The following is a 17,328-nucleotide window of genomic DNA, read 5'->3' as shown; positions in this document are numbered from 1 at the left end:
TTTACAAAAAAAGCACTGGATATATGATTTACCATACACTTAAGATCAAACATCTTATCTCATTTCATCTGTAAATGCAACCAAGGAGTAAGTACCTGTTTTCCTCCGGAATGTGAAGGGACATGAACTGCAAAGACTCCAGGCACTGTATTGACCAGCCCTGACGTTCATTGATCCGTGATATATCAATCTTCAAAAACTGATTTGGCACTCTGCTCCAAAGAACATGTGTCAGAAACTGAACATGGAGACGGGGTGGGCATTGAGGAAGTGGATTTTTGTGCTCACTTTTGAACAAGCCAGCTGACAATGGCATTACATTCTGAGAACAGAGCAAAACAGAGTTGTCAGTAAATGCAGTAAACTGAAAAAACAAAAAAATAAACTCAGTCAAATACACACACACACACACATACATATGCATATACATATATACATATATATGTGTATATATGAATGAAATGGTCATGTTTCATAAATTTGGAGAATAGGTTGCTTACCCGTAACTGTGTTTGAATTGTCATCTTATGTATTCATACTAAAGATCATTCTGTGAAAATGTAACAAATATAACAAACATTCTAGCGGATGAGATGGAAAGGAGAAGAATGCAAGAAAAATAGGTTGACTGATGTGAATGTCCAAAGTTACTTTTGACAAAAATGCCATAATTCAACTATAATCACTCTGTCAGTATGAAAATATGGAGATCTATACAAACAGTACACGGTCTCCTAGCCGATGTGATTTTAAGAGTTCATTATCCATGTATGCTAATGATTCAATAAGTTTGTTGCTGAGATTTTGAGTACCATAGGAAAATATAAAAATAGAGTCAGAATTCAATCCATAACCTTTGATAACTCTTTCAGAAAATGATGCATCAGTAGATGCAACAAACTCCAAGAATGATCCATTGAAGATATTTAGTTGCTGCTAAATACTGACCAAAAAGATGGTGCTAAGCCTTAAGACTACTTGTAAAGGGCAGTTTAGCAGAACTGAACATGATTCTGATACTAAGGAAAGCAACCTGACTCACTTTTCATTTTAAGATTGAATCTTCATCATATTTGTAAAGAATTAACCAATGGCATCACCTTTGCCCAGGGGACACCCAGTAGGGGGCTCCTTTCATGTCTCTGCTAATGAGCCCATCAAAGTGGTACCTATTTATCTACTCACATTTGCACCCTTTCAAACTGCTAGGTCAGCAGGAGCTGGAGCGAATGACAGGAACTCACCCCACCACACAACAGCACTTAGTCTCGAACGCAGGTTTGCAGATTGTCAACCCAGTGTTCTAACCATGTTAGCTATCACATTCCTTTTAAAATTGAGTGGTGTTACCTGAATGACCTACTGAAACTCTGGTAGTATAAAAATCCCTATCATAAAAATGTTGGTCTCAACTGTCTGTATTGTAATGACTATTGTTTTAATTAAGTTTTATATGTTCATACCAATGGTGGACATTGAACAGTAAAATATGACTCATACTTTGAGAGTCCGTTCTATGCAAAAATTAGTGTTGTAGCTTTCTATGAAAAAAATTGGCAAAAAGCACAACCACAGTAAGTACTACTATAAAACCTAATAACATTTTTACTAAAAGAACCATGATATAAATCTATCTGGCATATATGTAGTGATAAAATACTCCAGAGTCACTTTGGATAGTGAGATGGGCAGCATATAAATTTAATATATAAAAATAAAAAAGCTTATCTACCAGGTACCCATTAGATAACAGTACTGTATGACATGTATTAATAGTGTACAGTAGTGCTATTCCAATACAGATACTTTAATTGGGTCTATCACCAACGTACTGGAGTTTATGAAATTGATGATTTTTTTTCTTTTTCTTTTTAGACTTTACCTTCTCACACTTTCAGGGGAACCTTTTCTGTTTTTAGTTTCTTGTTCAACGGCATGAAACTTTTGGCTATGGTAAATTCCCAACCAGAACTATATATAGATGCTGAACCACATGTGTTCCAAAGAAAGGTTATGATGAATAGGTTACTTGAATAAGCTCATTGAAGGGTTTTTTTAAAAAACAAAAACAAAAATCTGGAGGTTATACCCCCACAACTTTTTCTCTTGCTCTAATATAAAACCAGAGCTTGGCATGGTTTCTATACTCAAAGATAAATGGGAGATCTAAGAAAGATGGGAACCCATTTGACTATGGTTCTGTACTGATTTTGTGTATAATCCTGTATTTACTCAAGATTTTCCTCTCAGTATAACTGATGGACGATGAGGAACTGAGAAAGGAAATGTCCACACTTCTACCACTGGATAAGGAAAAATTTATCCCACTTTTGTTACTATTGCAAAAGGTTGGAACCAGAGTATCAGGAATGTTTTAAATACAGTAAACTAAATGGGTGATAGTTACCTTTATTCGTCCCAACTCAAATTGGAAAACGTTAGGGCTTGTGGCTTGTGCAAATACTGCAGGAAATAATTTAGTACTTGGCTCCACCTAAGTAAAAACAAATATAAAAAATATTATAAGTCAAAATACTGTAGGTATAAAGATAGTTTGCAGAAAGAACCATATTAACCTAAGCATTTGCCATAATAAAGTTGTAAATCTTTCATGAGCTACTATCCAAAGTTACAATTTGGGGAAATTACTATTTTCTTTTCAAATATAGTATGTTTTTTTTAAAAAAAAAATAATCAAATTTTGTTGGGCAACCTATAACCAAAAAAAAAACATTACCTGATAATAAGTGCTTAACTCTTTGCCATTGGTAGTGAAGGATAGGATACCAGTTGCAGCATCAACCAAGCAACCAATCTCTAATCCATTATTATTGCGTCCTTGCCCTGGACTCATGCTTTCTCCGGCACACACCATATAGCAATTGCTTCGTTTGATACTGCATTTCAAAAGGTTGATAATAGGTTAATGTTACAAGGCAAGCTCCCAAACTCCATTAGGCTCTGCCATGTCCATGTTCTATCCAGTTCTCTTCAATATTAAAATATTTGCTCACCAACAGGAAATTCCTACTAATATATGTGCAGAGCATTTCCAAGCAGAGAGAAGATAAAGCAGCATGTACAGTTTTCTAAGAGTCCTACAGGTATCACAGATTCTGCATGATGACAGTTTTAATGTGTTTTTCTTTTAACCTGCTAATGCTCTCATGAGACAATTTGTAATACAGTTATTAATGCTGTAAGCAAGCAAGCAAGCAAATAAATAAATACATGAAGGTAAAATTAGGCTTATTTTATCGCAATTATGTCAATGACTCAATGAATACTTAACTCATATGTATTACAATAGGACTTCACAGAGATCTAGCTCTAGCTTGCCCATAATGGCTTTTTTTGGTCAATTATTCAAAATTTCATATATCAGAAAATAATACATTCATTAATAAATTTATTAAGCAAAAAATAAATCTCTAAGTGAGCATTCTTTCATTTCCTCTCCCACACTCCCCATTTAAGTGGCTTGTATTAATGTAGAATTCCTTCTCAAATAAGAACTAGAACGTTTGTAATGTCAGTCACAAACGAGGATGTAAGCAGGACTGTTATCACCCAGAATTCCTTAGATGAGATGAAATGTAGAGCCGTAATTTAATAAAAATCTAAGAAACAATGAGATGCCCGCTTGAATAAGAGGAAGAGGAAAAGGAAAGAATTCTTTTTTTTTTATTAAAAAGTTTTACAGTAAGAATTCTTATCCAATGCTCAATCCATTCTTGATGAAGCTAGAAACAATGGTTAGGTTGTTTTTCATAAATCTAAATATTGGCATATTGCATTTAATTTCAAAAATAAACAATAGATGAATATTAATACATTTCATAAGCAGACACAATGATAACTACAATTCTAATTTAAGTTGCATATCTTTCTCCAAAGGCCATCTCTACTAGACTAAACCAAACCACCTGGTAAGTCTGAATTACCATTATCATTCTCACCTTTCCTATTAACTATTTCCTTAGCTTGTTATGATTATAACTTTGTTGTTTGTATCTTAGGATTTTTATTGATTGCTTTTATTTAGCATCCTATTATGATTTTTTGCTGATTGCTTATTTAGTATCCTATGACTATCACTGAGTGTTGTATCTTATAATTTATGATATGTATTTTATGATTATGATCATGATTTATCACTTGTTGCTCATATGTACACTGAGAGGTTATGCTCCAGAGACAAATTCCTTGTAACTCCAATCACACTTGGCCAATAAAGAATTCTATTCTATTCTATAAATAGAAGGGAGGATGTAGAGAGTCACCTTATGGCCTTCACCTAGATGCACATAACCCTCTCGTTTGAAAGTGCTATGATTGGGATATTATGCTACTATGACCATCTGTAACGTCACAGAGAGATGTATTTCTTAGTCATGCTAGAACAGGATAGAGTTATAACCTCCAGGGAACTAGCACTTAAATACACTTCTATTACAGAGAATAAAATATAACTTTTGGATTCCACATTTAAAATTCATTAAATGTGATAATTGCATTTTGCTCACACTTAGGTGTGGATTGTAAAATAAATATAAATCTTCATTCCAATGAAACCCCTGAATAGAATATTAAGTTTAAGGACTTTATAATCTTATGCTAACAGAAATAAAACTTCCATTTTTAAAAAATGGAGTACCTATCAAATGAAATATAGCATCATGTAATATTCATGTTAATGTGAATAATAAATACAGATATCAATCTTAATAAATACTAGTTTTAACTGGATAATATAGTCACTGACACAATGGAATGATTTGATATCAATTGTTTTTAAACAAAAGAAAAATAAAGCCAACCTCTCATGAACTTTCCCTTTTTCATCTCCTAAGGTTACTGTAACAGTACGGACTCTGTCCAAATCAAAGTTTGTGTCATATTGATGGAAATCAGATGTAATCCAGCCTACCCAAACATTAGCAGGTTCTTGTCCAGGAAATATACGTACAGAGTAATAATACTGTCAAGACATAAAAAAAATATTACCCACAATATTAATATTTCACTTTGATCTATTACTATACTGAATTTTTTTCCTGAAAAATCTATCTTGTTCTGAAAATAACACCAAACCCAGAAGATTACGTAATTGCTAGAAGCAAGAATAGAATCTCTAGAACCATGTAAGAGTCAGTCTTATCATTAATCGATTTATCCCCAATTAATTTACAGAATAAATTTCACTGGATGAGTTGCTTTATGAGGGAGATGGGCAGTTTCTAAATATGCTAATTAAATGGAAGCCACCAGGCTGTATACCTCTCTTAATAATTCTAGGAATCCATTTGTCTTGGACAATCAGGAAAAAAATTGATGCTGGTAACATGCCTTTTGATTTCGAAGGCTGGCTCCATAGATGGCAGAGCATCACCTGAAAGCTCTTTACTAACATTTTGGTATTTGGAGAAGCTAAGTTCCACATATGAGTTATTTGTTTTGAAAACAGTTAAATACTGAGACCAACAGAAAATCCAAATTTTTCAGGAGAGGTTACTGTGGTTCTTGTGCTAAGTGTAATCATTTAATAACTTCTTCTTAAGCTAAGTTGTTGAGCTAAGTATCCATTCCACCTTTGATTACTCTATTTACTTTCATTTGTTTTCAACTAACCATTCTATTACAACACAATTATATATGTTTCTAACTTTTTGTCTCCTTTTAAATTCAGAATCAGAACTAGAAAACTTGGAAGGAATCTCATGGTCACAGTGTTTTTCTAATGATCTGTGAACATTCCTGAAGGGATTTTTTTTTTAAATTCGATTTATATACCGCCCTTTTCCCAAGGGACTCAGGGCGGTTTACAGGGCAAATTAAAACAGTGCAATGTACAAATTAAAATAAAATTAAATTAATAGCCCCAAAAGAGTTTAAAATTTAAAATTTAAAACCATAAAACCCCTCAGTCCAGGCCGGCTAACTCAAATAGCCATGTTTTTAGGTCCCGGCGAAACGAGCGAAGGTCGGGGGCGATCCGGAGTTCCACAGGCAGTTGATTCCATATGGCAGGTGCGCCCACCGAGAACGCTCTCCCCCTGGGGATCGCCCGCCGGCACTCCCTGACCGGCGGGACCCTGTGGGAGCGCACAGGACGATGGGAAGTTGATGCTGGCAGCAGGTGCTCCCTAAGATAATCCGGACCCATGCCATTTAGGGCTTTATAGGTCATCACCAGCACCTTGAATCTCACTCGGAGAGCAACTAGAAGCCAATGCAGCTCGCGGAGAAGAGGCGTTACATGGGAGTATCGGGAGACCCCCATCACAACTCGCACAGCTGCATTCTACATCAGGGGAAAAAACTCATAATGGCTTATGTCCTTTCTGTCCCTAAATACATTTTTCATTTTCCTCTCCCACTACAAGTAGTCCTTGACTTACAACCATTCCTTTAATGACTGTTCAACAGCACTGAACAAAGTGACGTATGACTGGTTCTCACACATGACTGTTGCAGCAAGCCCAGAGTTATGTGATCAAACTTTGGGTGCTTGGCAACTGGCACATAGTAACAATGACTGCAGGTGTCCCGGGGTCCTGGGATTGTCATTTGCAACCTTCCTAAGGAGTTTCTGACAACCAAAGTCAATGAGGGAAGCAGATTCGCTTAATGATTGCATGATTAACAATTATTGCAAAAAAGGTTGTAAAATGAGGAACAACTCACTTAATAACTGTCTTGTTTAGCAACAGAAAGTTTGGGCTCAATTGTGGTCATATGTTGAGGATTACCTATACTCAAACTTTCCTGATGTATACAGTAAATGCTGCTCTGTCAATTTCATACTAATTTCTTGAATTCCTTGTTTATTTCCTGGGACCAATATATTTACAACAGAAAGCTTTGTGTGTCAACTCCAGCTGTCCTACCCTGCCATCAATTTTCAGTGAGGAATCAACAAATGCAATTTTTAATTACAAATATTAAACACTTATTTCTCCATGAATACATTTAATTATATGGTTGTTAGAAAGTATATGATATAAATCAATTCCACGCCCTATAACATACTGATTTTTTAAATTTCATATTGTCACATATTCTTAATTTGACCTATTTGCTATGTTACATAAAATGCACTTAAAATATCCATATTCTTTTGCTTATAAAAGCTATTGACAGCTGTGGCACCTTTTTAACAGGTAGTTCTTTAACCATAATACTTTGGTAAAATAATAATTTGTTCTACAAAATTTTCAGTGCCTAAAGGGCAGGATTGAGGTTTGCAGACATGAATGAAAATCATCACCTGAAATAAGTCAACTAGCCTCAGATATATTGCTTATCACTTCCAGATGTGTGAAAAGATGGCATAGAAAGTAAGGAAGGTGACCTTGATGGAAATAAGCAAAAACCATTACCGTACATATGCAAAGGAGAAAGAAGATAATATTTGGAAGTGGCTCAGGTAGGTGTCTCCCCAATTCATGGGGGTAAAAGAAGGGTAGGGCATGGGGAAAGGCCAGAGAACAACATAACCAGATCTGTTATTTAAATAAAGGTACTTTTAAACTTTCTAAGCTGATTTTCTGGTCTAGTCTACCAAATGGGACTGACAGCATATCCCCTCCCTGCAAAACCAAACTGAGGATATGGACTGCTTTATCAACTCCTAAATTCAGAACCCTTCGATGAGGCTACTTATGAAGCCCATTCCAACACTTAGAGCAAACTTTAGCACAGGGAACTAATGACAATCCTGTAGTGAACATATTCCAATCAAATAATTCGTTAAGCAAAAAAAATATTTTGGACTATTGTAATTCACTCTGTGTGAAGTTGCCTCAATAGCTGCCTATCCAAAAATTACAAGTGGTCCAGAATATAACAACAACAACAACAACAACAACAACAACAACAACAACAACAACAACAACAACAATAATAATAATAATAATAATAATAATAATAATAATAATAATAATAATAATAATAATAGTGGAAGGGACCTTGGAAATCATCGTCCAACTCCCTGCTCGGGCAGGAAAAACCTGTACCATTTCAGACAATACGTAGTGAGGGGAGTTCTGATGTTATCCCATGTAACAACCAACTTAGCATTGGCTATCAATTGGTTTCTAAGTGCAACTCAAAATGATGGTTGTCACATTTAAAGTCCTATATGGGTCAGGCCCTGGATATCTACAAGATCTCCTTTGCCCAGCAAAGTCTGCCCATCTAGTAAGATTGAACTAGGTCCCTTCCCTTAGACACTCTACCTATGGGCACAAAGAACTGATCCTTCTCTATTACAGCCCCAGTTTGAAATAGCTTATCATCAAAGTGTTACTCATCCTATTATGCTTTGAAATAATTATTCAAATTTAACTTTCTAAGGAAGAGATCTAGCATAAGTTGGACCAGCATCAAGGTTTAGTTGGATGTTTTGTTCTCAGTGAACTTAGTTCACCCTCCCTCCCTATTCATTCATTCATTCATTCAGGATTTTTATCTGCCTTTATTATTTTAAAATTAACTCAAGACAGGGTACATGCACAATACTCCCTTCTTCTCTTTTTTCCCCCATAACGACCCTGTGAGAAGGTGGTAGGCTGAGAGAGAATGACTGGCCCAAAGTCACCCAGACAGCTTTCATGCCTCACGAGGGACTAAATTCACAGTGTTTTGCTTCTAGGCCAACATCTTAACCACTACACCAAACTGACCTGGTAATGTTGCTATTACTTTGTATTGTTGTTGTTAGCTGCGAAGTCGTGTCCGACCCATCGCGACCCTATGGACAACATTCCTCCAGGCCTTCCTGTCCTCTACCATCTTCTGGAGTCCATTTAAGCTCACGCCTACTGCTTCAGTGACTCCATCCAGCCACCTCATTCTCTGTCGTCCCCTTCTTCTATTGCCCTCGATCTTTCCCAGCATTAGGCTCTTCTCCAGTGAGTCCTTCCTTCTCATTAGGTGGCCAAAGTATTTGAGTTTTAGCTTCAGGATCTGGCCTTCTAAAGAGCAGTCAGGATTGATCTCCTCTAGGACTGACCGGTTTGATCGCCTTGCAGTCCAAGGGACTCGCAGGAGTCTTCTCCAGCACCATAGTTCAAAGGCCTCAATTCTTTGGCGCTCAGCCTTTCTTATGGTCCAACTTTCACTGCCATACATTGCAACTGGGAAGACCATAGCCTTGACTATATGCACTTTTGTTGACAGGGTGATGTCTCTGCTTTTTAGTGTGCTGTCTAGATTTGCCATGGCTTTCCTCCCCAGGAGCAAGCGTCTTTTAATTTCTTGGCTACAGTCCCCATCTGCAGTGATCTTGGAGCCCAGGAAAATAAAATCTGTCACTACTTCCATTTCTTCCCCATCTATTTGCCAGGAATTGAGAGGGCCAGATGCCATGATCTTGGTTTTCTTAATGTTAAGTTTCAACCCAAGTTTTGCACTCTCCTTCTTCACCTGCAACAAGAGGCTCTTTAGTTCTTCTTCACTTTCTGCCATTAGAGTGGTATCATCTGCGTATCTTAGGTTGTTGATATTTCTTCCGGCAATCTTAATTCCAACTTTTGATTCATCTAGCCCTGCCTTTCTCATGATGTGCTCTGCATATAAGTTAAATAGGCAGGGCGACAGTATACAGCCTTGCCGGACTCCTTTCCCAATTTTGAACCAATCAGTGGTTCCGTGTCCAGTTCTCACTGTTGCTTCTTGACCCGCATATAGGTTTCTCAAGAGACAAATAAGATGGTCTGGTACTCCCATCTCTTTAAGAACTTGCCACAGTTTGTTATGATCCACACAATCAAAGGCTTTAGCATAGTCAATGAAGCAGAAGTAGATGTTTTTCTGGAACTCCCTAGCTTTCTCCATGATCCAGCGTATGTTGGCAATTTGATCTCTAGTTCCTCTGCCTCTTCGAAATCCTGCCTGTACTTCTGGTAGTTCTCGATCCACATACTGCTGAAGTCTAGCTTGTAGGATTTTAAGCATGACTTTACTAGCATGAGAAATGAGTGCAATGGTGCGATAGTTTGAACATTCTTTGGCACTGCCTTTCTTTGGAATTGGAATGTAAACTGATCTTTTCCAATCCTGTGGCCACTGTTGAGTTTTCCAAATTTGCTGGCAAATTGAGTGTAGCACTTTTACTGCACTGTCTTTTAAGATTTTGAATAGCTCAGCTGGAATACTGTCACCTCCACTAGCTTTGTTGTTGCTCAGCTTTTCTAAGGCCCACTTCACTTCACATTCTAGGATGTCTGGCTCGAGGTCAGTGACCACCTCATTGTGATTATCAGGGACGTTAAGCTCATTCTTGTATAGTTCTTCTGTGTAATTTTGCCACCTCTTCTTAATCTCTTCTGCCTCTGTTAGGTCCCTGCCATTTTGGTCCTTTATCATGCCCATTTTTGCATTAAACGTTCCCTTCATCTCTCCAATTTTCTTGAAAAGATCTCTGGTCCTCCCTATTCTATTGTTTTCTTCTATTTCTTTGCATTGTTCATTTAAGAAGGCATTCTTATCTCTTCTAGCTATTCTCTGGAATTCTGCATTCAATTGGGCATATCTATGTTTTTCTCCCTTGCCTTTCGCTTCCCTCCTTTCCTCAGCTATTTGCAAAGCTTCCTCAGACAGCCATTTTGCTTTCTTGCATTTCTTTTTCTTTGGGATGGTTTTGGTTGCTACCTGTTGTACAATGTCACGAACCTCTGTCCATAGTTCTTCAGGCACTCTGTCTATCAGATCTAATTCCTTAAATCTATTTGTCACCTCTACTGTATATTCAACAGGGATATGATTTAATTCATACCTGACTGGCCTAGCGCTTTTCCCTACTTTCTTTAATTTAAGCCTAAACTTTGCAACAAGAAGCTCATGGTCTGAGCCACAGTCAGCTCCTGGTCTTGTTTTTACTGACTGTATAGAGCTTCTCCATCTTTGGCTGCAGAGCATATAGTCAATCTGATTTCTGTGTTGACCGTCTGGTGATGTCCATGTGTAGAGCCGTCTCTTGGGTTGTTGGAAAAGAGTGTTTGCTATGACCATCGTATTCTCTTGACAAAATTCTATCAGCCTGTGCCCTGCTTCATTTTGTACTCCAAGGCCAAACTTGCCTGTTATTCCAGTTATCTTTTGGCTTCCTACTTTAGCATTCCAATCCCCCATGATGATAAGGACATCATTTTTTGGTGTTAGTTCTATAAGGTGCTGTAGGGCTTCGTAGAACCGGTCAATTTCATCCTCTTCAGCACCGGTGGTTGGGGCATAGACTTGGACTACTGTGATATTGAATGGTTTGCCTTGGATTCGAACTGAGATCATTCTGTCATTTTGAGGATTGTATCCCAGTATTGCTTTTCCTATTTTTTTATTGACTATGAAGGCTACTCCATTTCTTCTGAGGGATTCTTGCCCGCAGTAGTATACCTGATGGTCATCTGAATTAAATTCACCCATTCCTGTCCATTTTAGTTCGCTGATACCTAAGATGTCAATGTTTAGTCTTGTCATCTCTTGTTTGACCACGTCCAGCTTTCCTTGATTCATGGATCTTACATTCCAGGTTCCTATGGAGAAAAAATCTTTACAGCATCGGACTTTCCTTTCACCACCAGACATATCCACAGCTGAGCGTCCTTTCGGCTTTGGCCCAGTCGCTTCATTCTTTCTGGCGCTACTAGTACTAGCCCTCTGCTCTTCCCCAGTAGCATATTGGACGCCTTCCGACCTGAGGGGCTCATCTTCCAGCATCATATCGTTTTGCCTTTTGGTACTGTCCATAGGGTTTTCATGGCAAAGATACTGGAGTGGGTTGCCATTTCCTTCTCCAGTGGATCACGTTTTGTCAGAACTCTCGGCTATGACCTGTCCGTCTTGGGTGGCCCTGCACGGCATAGCTCATAGCTTCATTGAATTACGCAAGCCCCTTCGCCACGACAAGGCAGTAATCCATGAAGGGGATTACTTTGTATTACTCTTTCCCATTATACTATATTATTTTTGTATTAAAATAAAATCTTAATTTTTGTTATAAATTAAATACTTTTTTTAGTCTTGTCATTTTGCTAATCTAGTTCATATAGAAGTTATAGAAATTATAATTAGCAGCACATAGTGACAAACAAGACTAATTTAGGGAGCAGAAGAGAAGATGCTGAGATAAGTAGCCAGTAAGTCAAGGCTCAGAACAAACGGCACCACTGAACACATTCCACCTCTATTTCTCCATCTAACACCATCCATGCATAAGTTTCAAGTTTCTTTTGAAATCAGCATTTCAAATGAAAATTTACTGCCATGTAATGTTTAAGCTTTCAGCTTAACAGCAATTCCTTAAGACCATTGCAATAATTTCTGCTCTATAAAGATATACAGTTAATATATAATATCCTATCATATTTGATAATTTTAACCTATCCTTAGTGGAAATATTAACACTAAATTGCCATACTGTAGAAGTTTGCATTAGATAATCATAATCATCTCTTTCATCTGCTAGGACATCTTCCGTTAGTCTTGCAGAATGGCTTGTGCTGTAGTCTGGCTTTGTCCTTTTCAGCATAAATCTGTAATGTATAAAAATGAAAAAGAGTGAATACATCTCTTTTATATCAGTTGATTCAGAATAATCCTGTATCTTCCATCAAATGAAGCTGAATTTGAAGGTATCAAGATATTCACTCAATTCAATTTGGCCCTTTTTACAAACTTAATCAAAATGTACAGTTATTAACAACAGGGTCAGGACAGCAAATATCTCTTTACATTTGCAGACATAGTTGTTACATTAAATATTAATACAAACTTGTCCATATTTCATTTATATTTCATGAACAGGAAAGCTGGAACAAAGAGAAAGCAAACATTTAAAAACAGAAATCGCTGCCCTTTTTATTCAGAGACATCACAATGAAATTCATTGACAATATGGCAAGGAATACATTTATTTGTATTCTTGAGAGTCAACAGTATGTAGAACAACTGAGGCGATCAAACTATCTGACCTTTGCTTGAGGCGTGAAGGTTTCTCTTGTGTATAGTCTTTATGGTTATTGAACTCCGATTTTGCAGCTTCTTTTTCTCCACGGTCAGGTATGAGATGGCCATGAGCAGTCTTCATTAGAACTTCAAAATCAGAATCTGCATCATAATCATCCAAATCACTCTTTGGGCCAAAAAGATTAGAATTTGGCATTCCTCCTCCAGGCATTTTAGAAAAGACTTCTGCACATTCAATGGGCATGCTTAGACGATAAAACATGATATCTGTTTTGCTGTTTTGAGATCCAAAGGACCTCTGTGTGACTTTCAAGCATGGAGAACTATCTACCGTTCCATCAATCCTGGTAACCTACAAAATGCAAAAATTCAATTGTAAAATGTATGGAAACATAGAAAACAAAATGTTATTTATACTTAATGGTTTTTTATAGTATATAAATAAATAATGTTTATTCTTGCCCTCTGTAATATCGTGGCGGGTTAGACGAAATGTAGGAGAATGAAGCACCATTACAGAAAATAAATATGAGTTCTGTAAAACTACAAAATGTGAAAAAGCCTGATATTAGATTAATGCACAATTCTGTTTTAATTACATTAAATATAGGTTAGAAGCAGGCTTTTACAAGCTTTCAAGATTCTGTTTTAATACGCTGACTGCATTAAAGTACATTCTAAGACCCTTAATGATTCCCGTTTTTCACCTTGCCTATCTTGAAGCAAGATAGAAGAATTAGTTACTAAAAAATTTCTTCTAGAACAGGGGTGTCAAACTGCCGGCCCACAGGCCAGACACATCACGTGGAAGCTGTGCCCACCCCATTGCCAGCAATGGCAAAACAGTCCCGATACATCGCGTGACGTCGTGTGACATTGCAAGTTTGACATGTCTGCTCTAGAAGGTAGGAGGCATAATTTCAGTTAATTGCTTTTAAAAAAATTTATTAATATAATATTGGGCTCTGAAAGACAACAAAATTTCTGTTATAAAAATATGCAGGTGGATTAACAATTACTATGGATATTTTTATTTTTTATTTTTTTATTTTTATTTTAATTCCATTTATATCCCGCCCTTCTCCGAAGACTCAGGGCGGCTTACAAGCTTAGCAGTAGCCTTCATTCTATGTATATGCCTGCTTATTAGGGCTTTCACACACACCCCAAGCGGCATTATTACAAAGTCAGCTTAATTGCCCCCAACAATCTGGGTCCTCATTTTACCTACCTCGGAAGGATGGAAGGCTGAGTCAACCTTGAGCCTGGTGGGATGCGAACCTGCACTAATTGCAGGCAGCTGGTGTTACTTAAGGAGGCATTAGCCCACGCTGCATTTTTCTCTTTAACTCAAAGGGAAACTTTTAACTTTGGCCTTACAAATAAGAAATATGTTACTTTATCTATTTAATTATACATTATACATTTTAAATGTATAGAAAGGGTAATAATATAATATAGTATTATTATAAAACAACAATAATAAACCTTTCGGTACTTATTTGACAGCCTTACTATATATACTATACATACCGGTACTATATTAACTACTATCACTTACTATGTTCAGTCTCACAAAATAAATTAAAGATTCAAACCTCAATATGTTCATGATTTGCTGGTACTGGAAGAAACTGAGGTAATCTCTTGCTGAGCCATATAGTAATGTCACGATTTGTATTCACAGCAAAAGGTTCATAGCCTTCTTGTAAGCCACAAATAGTGAAATATTTCAAAGTGCTAACATCTTTCCCAAAGTTCATTCTGCCCACCTGTGACAATCCCAGACTACAGGCAGGTATAAAGCCTGCACAAATGAAAGATATATGTAAATGATAAATATTAACAACTGTTCTCATGCACTTAATTTGCTTTTTCCTTATAACTTCCTTTTTCCATCAAGTCTTTAAAACAGACAATATATTCCATCTATATCAAAGGTCTTCAAACTTGGCCTTTTTATGACTTGTGGACTTCAACTCCCAGAATTCCTCAGCCAAGCACACTGGCTGAGGAATTCTGGGAGTTGAAGTCCACAAGTCATAAAAGGGTCAAGTTTGAAGACCCCTGATCTATATGAATAAGCAAATATACATTTTATTATGGTACTATTGAGAGTACAGAGGATAAAATAAGTGAGCGAAGAAAACAATACTGTTTGTTAGAGTACTAAATATCCAACAAAAATGAAAATGTGTGAGGCCAGCTTATTTATTTCTACTCATTCCATTAGCTCAAGCAGTATATGCTGCCTGTTGAGAGTTCCATCTATCGCAGGTAGCCATCCAGCAAAACCCAGGAAGAGACCTTTTCTGTCATGACATTTGCCCTGTGGAACATAGTCCCCCCCACAAAGATCAGATTGGCCTTGATCATGTTGGCCCTTCGCAAGGCCCTAAAGATGTCACTGTGTTCCCAAGTGTGGTAGCTAGATTGTTAGAGCCTATGAATTGGTTCTTTTATCTCAGCTGATGACTGTGTATTTACTTTATATTTGTTTTGTTGGTTTTGCTAGTTTTAATTGTTGCTAATCAGAGTCTCTTGTTTGAGATGCCAGCCATGCATGAAGCAAAAATATATGAAGAGCTATAGACTGGAAACTGGATTCTATGAAAGGCTGAATAAAATGGAAATGGTTAGCTCTAAAAAAGATAAGGCATAACTTGGTAATTAGATGAGTGGTACATCATTTATTGTCTACCATGCTACCTTCGAGACACATACCGGTAATAATAATCTAAAGTTTGAGAAAATACAGCCTGGGTGAAATTTAAAGAAAATTTCTTAATACAAGAACAATTCAGTACTGAAATCAATTACTTACAATCATGGTGAGCTCTTCATTAATTCAGACTGGCTTGGACAAACGTCTATTAAAGTTGATTTAATTTGGATTCCTGAACTGAGCAGGCATGCAACTTTAATGGTCTAAATGGTCCCTTCTAATTCTATGTTTCTTTAATCAGCACTTAGAAATATAAAAGAAGCCTTACTACACACATTCATTGTCTAGCTGCACAAGTAATTGTTCAGCACCTCATGCTATTACTAATCTGTCCGAAACTAGACCTTATCTATAGGGTAAAATCTAATGGATTTATCTACTGCCCTGGACAAATTTACTATGGAAGAGGTCAACTGCCTGCACTGATGATATACAATTAAATCAGATGTAGACAATGTCCAATAGGTCAAGGACCATAATTCAGCCTCTTGACCTTCTGAAGGACCACAGTACATTGTTGATACGTTGTAACATCCTTAGATGTATGGTGTACTCAAACATTTTTAGTCTCTTTTCTGGATAAATTTAGGGTGGAAATGATTGTAATGGAATTGGAGGTCCCAAGACAAACTGACCACCTCAAACTATCAGTCATTGTTGCACCAAAATCCACCCACTTTGCTACCATATTTTAATATCATAATCCCAGAATGCTGATGGGTCACCCAGATACAGTAGAACCCTTGAGGTAATTCTTGTCTCTGAGCCATAACCTTTGGCTGAAATGAACTAATGGTTGGTTTAAAAAACTTCTCTAAGACAATAAGGAAAAAGTTGCTGAGGCACCCAGAAAGCAGCACAAATTCGCTCAAGAACTTACCATCACCAACCTCAAAATCTTTAAATGCAAGTTCAGAACCTGAATCATCAAGAAGGATTTCACCATTTAGCGTAAACATCATGGTGTGCTCATTCAGATCCACCATGCATCCCACAATATCTGCTGTTAGCCAAGTACGCCCAAAATGCTCATTTCCCTGGTGCCATCGCTGGGCCTAAATAATAACAGATTTCATGCAACATAAACTATTACTTTTATGATTTTAGTATTCTTTAAAAATTCTTGAGCTCTAAATATTAAATCTTACAACTAATTCTATAAAATTAATTTTCAAAACACATCAACTGTGCCACATTCAATATTTTTGGAAAATAATTTATGAGCACAATATACATTGTTCTCAATACCTTTTAAAAAGAAAAATCAGATCACCATTATTTTAGGAATAAATCCCTCTCTTCCCAAGGCATCTGGACAACTGTGGTTGTGGACTCTTGTATGGCCAGGGTCTTGAACTAGATCATCTATAAGGTGCCTCCCAACCTTTACATTCCAAAATTGTCACCATATTGCAGATCCCACTTGCCATAAGGACAAACCTCATAACATAGCTTTGTTTTGTTTTAACATACAAATCACAACCCACTTGTTAAAACAATGCACTTAGTTGATAACACCACACTTTATGGTGGAGAACATAAGGGCAAAATGCTCATTTTTATTTTTTTGTTTCCTATCTGAAAGATCAATTTATAATAAATGTCAGGGAGGTTCAGAAAACCTACTAAAACCT

At 36.9% G+C, this 17,328-nt stretch overlaps 1 protein-coding gene across 1 annotated transcript in view; it reads right to left on the bottom strand.

Moving 5' to 3' along the window:
* RYR2 (ryanodine receptor 2) overlaps positions 1 to 17,328 on the bottom strand; it is a 296,407-nt gene that overhangs the window by 127,230 nt on the left and 151,849 nt on the right. Inside the window, exons 29-36 of the mRNA XM_081335695.1 lie at positions 16,575 to 16,749; positions 14,568 to 14,776; positions 12,975 to 13,321; positions 12,422 to 12,536; positions 4,821 to 4,981; positions 2,738 to 2,897; positions 2,408 to 2,494; positions 96 to 322 (exon numbers count right to left, since the gene is read on the bottom strand). Coding sequence (XP_081191821.1) covers positions 96 to 322; positions 2,408 to 2,494; positions 2,738 to 2,897; positions 4,821 to 4,981; positions 12,422 to 12,536; positions 12,975 to 13,321; positions 14,568 to 14,776; positions 16,575 to 16,749 — 1,481 coding nt within the window. The remainder of the gene's footprint in view (positions 1 to 95; positions 323 to 2,407; positions 2,495 to 2,737; positions 2,898 to 4,820; positions 4,982 to 12,421; positions 12,537 to 12,974; positions 13,322 to 14,567; positions 14,777 to 16,574; positions 16,750 to 17,328) is intronic.

This window comes from Vipera berus (genome assembly GCF_964194415.1).
Source record: "Vipera berus genome assembly, chromosome: 1".
NCBI lineage: Eukaryota > Metazoa > Chordata > Lepidosauria > Squamata > Viperidae > Vipera > Vipera berus.
This window is presented reverse-complemented; position numbering and strand designations above follow the sequence as displayed.